Source organism: Belonocnema kinseyi, chromosome 1 (assembly GCF_010883055.1).
Source record: "Belonocnema kinseyi isolate 2016_QV_RU_SX_M_011 chromosome 1, B_treatae_v1, whole genome shotgun sequence".
NCBI lineage: Eukaryota > Metazoa > Arthropoda > Insecta > Hymenoptera > Cynipidae > Belonocnema > Belonocnema kinseyi.
Genome location: NC_046657.1, coordinates 114,658,980 through 114,668,492, shown reverse-complemented (window position 1 = coordinate 114,668,492; position 9,513 = coordinate 114,658,980). Strand labels below are relative to the sequence as shown.

General features: G+C 32.3%; 1 protein-coding gene across 2 annotated transcripts in view; it reads right to left on the bottom strand.

The window, feature by feature from the left end:
• Window positions 1-293: 293 nt before the first annotated feature.
• Window positions 294-9,513, bottom strand: part of LOC117170267 (probable kinetochore protein nuf2) — a 37,069-nt gene continuing 27,849 nt past the window's right edge. The window contains exons 5-8 of one of the 2 annotated variants that reach the window (XM_033356926.1): window positions 3,507-3,742; window positions 1,519-1,704; window positions 731-893; window positions 294-633 (exon numbers count right to left, since the gene is read on the bottom strand). In XM_033356926.1, the coding sequence (XP_033212817.1) occupies window positions 577-633; window positions 731-893; window positions 1,519-1,704; window positions 3,507-3,742 (642 nt within the window). In that variant the 3' untranslated portion in view covers window positions 294-576. Of the gene's footprint in view, window positions 634-730; window positions 894-1,510; window positions 1,705-3,506; window positions 3,743-9,513 lie in introns of those variants that run through there. The other variant, XM_033356934.1, reaches the window with a different exon arrangement.

Here is a 9,513-nt window from a genome sequence, read left to right as displayed (position 1 = left end):
AGAACTGCTGACTCACGCAGTTTCTCAGAAGAGTAGAGCAAGAGCAGTTGCGACATCATATATTTCGAATGGAAACGTATCAGGCGGCGCTTTCTGTTTACGTTTCTATCCCCCCGAAATCAGTCCAAGGCCATTTGAAGGCCACCCCCAATACTGGACTGAAAGCGAGAGTTTGGTGTATTTCGATTGTTTATTTTATAGGTTTATTTTATAGAGGTCCTACAAATTTTGTATTAAGGAAACATGTACGTGTAATAATAAATTGCTTATTAATGCAATAAAAACTCTATCATTCCTTTTATGATGTGTGTTTATTTCTTTAATTGTTGAAATTATAAACCGAAATTTTTTTAACTGAGTAGGATTTTTTGTAACAATAACATAAGATTGCAAAAGATTCTTCTCAGACCTAGGAAACATAAATCCAGGGAAAGGAAGTTACGCAAAAGGGTATGCATCTCTTAAATGGTAAAAACTTATTTTAATATGAAAATCACATTCTTATTTAATTTTACACTATATATTCTGACGATCGAACATATTTTCAGATATCAGACATTTCAAGAATTTTTTTGATCAGTCCTCCAATTCTTCTTTAAATAGGCTTTCAAAGATTAGTTTGGTTTCCAGGTCCTATTAATTAATATAATGGATCAGAAGAGATTAAAACAAATTGCTTGAAACAATATGAATTAATTTATTGCCAAGCAGAGTTTGACGAATATCTTACTTTTGACATTTCATCGTTGAAAAGCTCCTGGCATTGTTTTAGGAAAATGGATGTTTCTTTTTCTAACACCTTTATACTTGTGTATACACAATTTATCTGCGAGTCTACTCCACGTTGTTTTTCTAGATCTTCTTTGAATTGTACGTCTAATTCTTGTCTTTCTCTTAAATAAAATAAAGATGACAAGCAATTACTATGAATATACTAATCTTCTATTTATTTTTTGAAAAGTGACAGAAAGGCCCACATCATTTCAAATAAAAATTGAATGCTTTACCAATCAAACAATTTTTAATTGAGAACGTTTAGTGTTTTAAAATTACTAACATTCAAAATTTAACTATTTTGTATTTTCTGTGTGCATGAACATGCAGATTGTACAATTACTTTATTTCGAATTGAAAAAAGCAAATTTGTATCAATTTCATTGTTAAATCTGTTACGATTGTAAAATTAAAAATTCAAGGCCTGAATAACCATGCCATTTTCTGTCAGAAAAGTTTAAAATACAAAGCGTTTATAATTACACAATTTTGAACCATTTTGTTCGAGGCTTCAATAATAGACAATGTGTAAATAATCAAATTAAATCCCACCAAGATTTAAAAATATTTATGTTCAGTTCTGTTAACTGGAATAATTTCAATGTTTGCTAAGTTTGCAAAAGTGATGAACTGGAAAATGTTAATTTAACATGATTAAATTTCATAATTGAAAAAGTATAAAAAAATTGTTAATAAAAAATATAAATCCCAAATGACACTTAAAAACATTGCTTACTAACTTACTGGAACAACTGCACATATTTATTGCGCATAGGCGAAAGGCGTTTTTCTATTTCAAGGTTCAGTTCGTCGATTTCTAAGTCACTAGAGTGATTTTTTTGAATTTCTCGTTCCTTCTTTAACTCATGAATAGTATTTCGAATATCCTCTTGCTCTTTATTAAGATTTTCTAATTGCCTTGCCAAGTTCCTGAAATTAATATTTCATGTTAATATTTAAAAATATTATACAAACTGGAAAACTGGAATCGTCAATTGGACGCTACGCTTGCGTGTAACCTTTTGATTTGTGGATAACACTATTTTTTAATACAAGATAAAAATTTGGAATAACTATTTATTTGTTAAAAGTTTTCAATATTATAATGTAGGTTAAAATTATATTCTGAGATTTAAGAATACGGAAATATTATCAGTTTGTTTCTAAAGTTATACATATGTAATTTTCGTAAGATTCTTTTAACAATTAAAAAAAATTTTTGAATATTCCAGATTTGTCGAAAAATATGGAAAATTTTAAAGAAACTTTTTCTATTTTACAGGTTTTTATAAAATATTAAACAAAATTAGAGAAAGCCTAAAATATATTGAGATCCTTCAGAAGTACAGAAGCAATTAAACAAAATTTGATTAATTTTCGAAAATCTTTTCAAGTGTCAAAATATTTTTGATCTCCTTAAAATTGGAAAAATGCCAATATATTTTTTAAATTGATACAAATTTATAAAAAGTTCTGAAAAATTAGAAAAATGGCCTTAAAATCTTCCAGATTCTTTTATGATAATTTTGAAAACCTTTTGTAGTTTTGACAACTTTCAAATATTCTATTAAAATTAAATTTAAAAAAAGAATCATTTGAAATTTTCCTAGGAAGCTTTTTTTTAATTTTAAAAATAAGTGATGTGCAAAATGACTGCAGGTCAGATCGAGTTGGCGTCGGGTCAGTTTTCGGGTTAGCAACCTAACCTTCAAATTAAAAAACCTTAAAATTAAAAAATTACAATTTTTTTAAAGCCTTTTCGAAACTTTCACACTTCTTGGGAATATAATTAAAATTGTTAATCCTTTTGAGACATTTCAAAATTCTAAAAAGCTTCGTATTTGAAATTTAAAATTATCCATATTTAAACAAAAATTTTTTAATTTTTACAAGTTATTTCTGAAACTTTCTCGATTTTTTCTAAAATTTTGTAATCATGGAAAATTTTGTTTAAAGTCTTCAACATTCTTTTTTGAAATTTCAGGAAATGTTTTGAAATCTGTTTTAATTTTCTCTTAGGATTCATTTTACAAAATAAAAAATCATTTGAAATTTGTCGACGAATCTTAAATTTTTTTATTTTTTAACGAAAAACCTTTTACATTTTATTCAAATATCCATACTTTGCTGAACATTTTCTAATTTTTCTTAAAATTTTAATTATTTGCAAATATTTTCAAAACTTATAAATTTTCTACATATTTTTCGAAACTATTCAGTTTTCCTACAGATTTTAAAATCCTGCAAAATTAAAACATTTGTTTTAAAACCTTCCAGATTCTTTTTTGACATATTTCGAAATCTTCAAAAATGAGAATTAATCTTTTGAAATAAAACCTAAATTGTAAAAAAGTTTCCCAGAAATCTTATTGTCTGTACTCGTAATTTTGAAAAATCTGAAAATGTTAATAGATTATAGTGTAGTAGACAAATCTTAAGAACGGAATTATTTCTAATCAGTTAAAAAAAATCATGCAAATTTTCTCTTTTATCAATAATGTTTAGATACATTGAGATATAAATTTGATCATAAAAAAATAACTTATGCTGACATTTTTATTTAACAAATTGGAGTTGTAGAAATTCGTAATCTTTTTTTAATAGAAAAACAAACTGAAAACAGCCACTAAAAGTCATATTCACGCAGTTTTGTAACTAATCATGTTTTCGACTACAATTTGTGCAATATTTTCGAGGTATTTGGTAACATCCATTATTTTTAGATAGAATACCTTTTTTCATGCTGTAATTCTTTTAGTTTAGTCATTTCTTCTCTCGCCTTTTGAACGAATGCCTGAATATCTTCTTTAAGTTCAATAAGCTTTTTCTTTTCTTTAATTGAATCATATTTTAGTTCACTCTCGGCTATTTTAAATTCTTTTTGTTTCTCGAGTTCTTGTAATTGTACGATTAGCCCTTCTGGCGATTCCACCACTTGAGCTTGTACTTCAGCAGTATGGCGAGTTACCTATAAAGTGTTCAAAGTTAAAAATAATACCATCTTCCTACGAAATCCATTGAAATCTTTTCAAACCTAATTGAATCCTTTAAAATCCCTTACAGTGGCAAATAATTCTATAAAACTTCTTGCAATTCTGTGCAACCTTTCAGATTTAAGTTTTTTCAAAATCTCAAAAGCGTAGAGAAAAATTGTATTTGATGGATCCAAAATTGTACAATTTAAAAATCTGGACAGTGGGTCGAAAACGTGAAAAGCTAGCCAAAAGTATAAAATGTTCATAAAATAGGCCAAATTATGTCACTCCTTTTTGGAGTAGCTGATTATGAATCCATTGTTCAAAATTAAAAAAAAATGGGGGATCCAATATGGTGGACGAGTATGCACACGCGTCGCACTGCGTGCGAATGTTTTCTCAAACGGCGTGCGCGCAAGGGCTGACACAGCTGCGCCCTTATATGCGTGACAGTTGGGTCGCACGGCGTGAGGGTTGACGCCATGCATGCCAGTGCGTGTATATTATGTGAATGTATGTGTATACAAAGATGTAAAATATAAAATTTAAATTTAAGAACATGTACTTTCATTCGACCGAAAATGTATAAATGACCAAGAAGAAAGAAATTTTTGCAAGTTCGATATTATAGACAACTGTAGGTGTTATTTTTATTATTTAAAATTATTTTTAATTCAGTCTACCCTGCTTATTCTATACTTCAAAAATTTCAAATTTATATAGTAAATTTCAAAAACTGCCGCCGCCCCATTCCATCTTCCCACCAAATTTTCTTATGGTCTGCCCGGGAGCCCAAAGAAAATGCTTGAAAAATTTCCTGCCGACTGGTCAAAAACTGCGTTTTGGCCCCCCCCCCTTCTATCTTCTATCCTTCATTCTCCGACGCCATAACCTTCCGACCTATCTAAAAACCAAACAATATGGCGGCAAAATTTGGTGCTAATTGTCGAAATCTGGATTTTCATCAAGATCATACATTTTAGGCCACTTCATTTAATATGTATCAAAAACTGTGCCTTATGACTTCCTCATCTCCCAATATTCTTACAACCTGTCCAGGAGCCCAAAGCATATGTGTGAAAAATTTGATGCTGATTGTTCAAAAACTGCGTCTGTGCCCCCCCCCCATATTTATCCCTCCTATCTCCCCCCATACTCTAATGAACTGTCTGGAAGCCGAAAGATTATATGTGAAAAATTTGGTGCCAGTTGTTAAAAACCGTATATTTTTATAAGAATTAGACGTGTTAGGCCATTTGATTTTATATATTTTTCATAGCGCATCTATTGAAACTTCGAGTTTCGATACCTGTAGAGCGGGTTGAAACACGGTGTTTGCATCCCAAGGGTTCAAACATTTTGTCTTCGAAATTCGGTACGTGTAGAGCGGGCTGAAACACTGTGTTTATATCTCTAGGGTTGAAACATTTTTGTTCAGCTCTAGAGTAGACATGTAGGTAGGTAGGGTCTACAAGTACCTCAACTCGAATGTTCAATAGATTTGCTATGAAAAATAATATGCATTTCTAGAAATGTAACACAACAATCGCAACTCGTGTGAAGGCAGCCCTCGCTTCGCTCGGGCAGCAAACTGCACACTCGTTACAATCGCTGTGTTTCATCCCTTGTAATGCAACATACTATTAAAAACTGTGCCCCCCTTCAACATTCTCAAAACTCCGACGACCTGCCCGGGTGCCCCAAGAATATGTAATTAAAATTTGGTACCAATTTTAAAAAACTGTGCCCCCCCCCCCTCACTCCATCATCCTTCAATATTCGTATGACCTGCCTGGCAGCCCAAAGAATATGGTAGACAAATTTGATGCCAATTAATAAAAAAACTGCGACTGTGCCACCCCCCATATTTATCCCTCCTTCCTCCCCCGATACTGTTACGACTTGCCTGGAAGCCCATAGGTTATGTGTGCAAAATTGGGTGTCAATTGTTAAAACCGTGTATTTTTATAGAAATGATACGTTTTGGGCCATTTGATTTCATATAGTTTAAAATCAGTGCCCCCACTTCATCATTCCTCAAAACTCTGACGACCTGCTCGGGAGCCCGAAGAATATGTGTAAAAAATTTGGTACCCATTTTTAAAAATCATCCTTCAATATTCTTATGACTTGTCTCGGAGCCCAAAGAATAAGAGAAAAATTTTATGCCGATTAATAACAAACTGTGGCTGTGCCCCTCCCCATCCTTATCCCTCATATGTCCCCCACATACAATTAAGACCTGTCTGGGAGCCCAAAGAATATGTGTGCAAAATTTGGTGCCAGTTGTCAAAAACTATGGATTTTCATAATAATCATTTTTTTAGGGCACTTGATTTTATATATTTTAAAAACTTTGCAACCCCCCCCCCCACTCCGCCTTCCCTGCAATACTTTTAAGACTTGACCGGGAGCCCAAGGAATATGTGTGAAAAATCTGATGCCGATTGATGAAAAACTGCATATGTGCCCCCCTCCCTCAACCCTTCTTATGTCACCATACTCTTTCGAACTGTTTGGGAGCCCAAGGAATATATGTGCCGAATTTGGTGACGATTGCTAAAAAAACTGTGGCTATTATCAATTAACGACTCGGATTGCCCATCTCCAGCGCCTAATCTGCACGCATACAAATTTTCAAGTCGATCTATGCAACGGTGTGAACGGTATCGAACCTCAATGGCACAAATTTCCATCAGTGTGGAAATTAATCCTGACATGGTAAAATGACCGATTCTATGTTTTAAAAAGCTTATTAACTCATTCTTATTCGAAAAACAGTAAATAAAAGTAGCAACATTTGCTAAATTAAAAGGGATTAACATTTTTTTTTTTTTTGGTTGCTTCGTGGTATTCAGAAAAATATTGACAGCGCTAGGTACAGAAAGGCCGTGCAGCCGAGTTGCGGCCCGCGGTGAATTTTCCTGAAGACGAAAATCCGAGTTGCGGCCCGCGGTCGATTCAATAGACCCGTGCCCCTACAGTCCTCCGTACCCTCTCTACTCGACACTTTCCTCCTGAACTTTTAATGATTTTATGCAAGTGGTGACTGTAATTTTTCCAGACTTAGGACTGGCAGCTTTCAAGATAAGAGCACCAATTCTTGGCACCCTCCCAATTGTTGGCACCCTTCACAAGATTTTATGAAATAATAAGACAATAGAGATAAATATCAAATTGTCTTTTATTTTTTTAAATTGTGCAGATATTTTTTCGTAATAACATGTATTCATCTTATGTTAAACAATAACTTATGTGTTCTGAATTTAAAAAATTCAGACTTGTTTCCAAGCTGCCAAGAATTTTCAGGTTAGCTAAAGAAAATCCTTAGATAATTGCTGTTTTTAATTTACCCCTAGCAACGTATTAATTAACGTAACTATTTTCTTTTCGGCACATTTCGAGGAAATCTCAAAATTGTTAATAAAAAAATAACAAAGATTTTATTATAATTTATTTAATAAATAATAGGGGGTGCCAATGAATTTTCAATCTAAATCACTGTATACAATTATTGGCACCCTCTGGATTGTATGTTCTTGCAATGATTTCTACTCTTGGCAATTGGAAATATTATATACTCCGTTTATTAAGCAAAAGTTGACCATTAATGAAATTAGTTTTAGAAAATAAAACTTGTTAAGAACATTTAATATTTAGTGTTTCAAACGTTCTGCAGGGCCTAGAATCTTACATTGTCTGACACACTTTGTGCAGTCTAAAATCAAAAAGTGTGCAATGGAAAATTAACTTTATCTTAAATATTTTTGTTTGAAAGTTAATTTTTTGGTTTAAAAGCTTTACTATTAAAAATGGTATTACTTAGTTTAAAATGTAATTGTTTTGTTCAGCTCTTAACAATTTTGCTAAAAAGTCATCCTTTTGCTTTGAAAATTCATCCCTTTTTGTACAAATTTCATCCTTTTTGGTCGAAGGTGCAACTCCCTGGTTGCAAATTAATCTTGTTTAAATAAAATTGAACTTTTTTTTGTTGGAAATAAAATTTTTTTAATAGAAAATTCAACACTTTCGTAGAAAATTTGAACTATTCAGTCAAAAGTTGAAGTACTTTATTAAAAATTAATTTTTTATGTTAAGCTTAATTATGTTTAGTGATGCTGTCCGAGACGAGAAATACCGAGACTGACCCACTTTCGCCTTCTTCATTCCTCGCTTCCATCTCGTTTTCCCGGGCCTATTTCTCGGGTTGTCTCGACACATTCTGCCTTGTCCCGCCTCGAACTTTTCCTTTCTCGCCTCGGGTTTTCCGAGAAATGCGACAGATATAGTATGCGCTAGTGGAGCGTACAGCTCGCGGGAGCGTTCTTTTGCTACTCTAACACGTTAATGCCAATTTAGCGTTCTTCAATGAATAGTTAAAGTGGAAATATGATTACATATTCTACAGTGAAACTCTTCTATAGACCCGATTTCGGGGCTGACGGTGGGTGGCAACTAACTCATTATAGCCTGCTCTGCTTTTGTTTGTTCACGCCTGACTGCCCACCTGAGTGACAGCCGCAGATCTCGCGGACCCCGCGTAGCACCTGTTGCACCTGTTGCACCTACATGCGGCGCGGCGTCAATTCTTGGAAAGGCTATAGAAGGGAGGGCTATTGAAGATTTTCACTGTACTTTTCTGCCCATTAATGATTAATTTGATATCAAACACGACTGTGTTTCGATTTTTTCAAACATTTAACTTTAATGTATAAGTATGTCTATTCGTTCCAATGAAACATGTATTTTGCCAATCATAAGAATATAATATACAGTGTGGACCATTTTAATCTATCGCGGGAAATATCTCAGGAAACACGTGCGATAGAGAAAAATGTTTCAGATAAAAGCTGTAGGAGACAAAGGGGGACATGCATTGGTACCAATTACCTTAAACTTGAAAGCAATTTTAAAGGTTATTTGAAGGTCTCGATTGAAAGTAAAACTATTTTCTGAAAAATTAATTTTTTTAGTTGAAGATTCATAATTTCAGTTTAAAATTAATCTCTTCGGTTGAAAATTGAACTAAATTAAAGAATTTTTTTTTTATGTTTAACAATGAACTTTTTACGGAAAAATTAACTTTTTGGGTTGAAAATTCAACTTTTGTGTAAAAATTGTCTTTTTGACTTGAAAATTTAAGAAATACGTAGAAAAATGGACTATTTTACAGTAAATTCGTTTTTTAAATAATTTTTTGGAAGGTCATGTCTAGACGTCGCGAAAAAATGGCAGAGTTGGAAAATGAGATGGACTAGTCACCCCGAAATTCGGGACGACTTAATAGAAAATTACGTCTTTAGCAGAAAATTAATCTTCATAGTTAAAAATTACACGATCTGTTTAAAAATCTATGCAAGTATTTAGTTGAGAATTAGTCTTTGAAAACTCAACTATTTTGAAGAAAGCTTGTTTTTTTTTGGCAGAAAAATTTAACACTTTGGGTGACAATTTTTTTCTTTATTGACTGAGAAATTTGTCTTAATTGAAAATTCGTCTTATCGATTTAAAAATTCCTCTCATTTGGTAGAATTTTCATCTTTTCTTGATAAAATATTACATTTTTCGTTAAGAATTTTGGTTTGTTTGTTAAAAAATCAACTAATTGCTTGAAAATTAATCTATTTTGTTAATTCACAAGAAACAGTAAGATTTACCCCCACTTCCCCCCAATATTTCTACTTTATTTTTAGATGACAACTAAAAAAATGAAGAAAAAAATGTAGTCCGTAAAATTACGTAAGATAAGTGGGGGGGGGGGGGG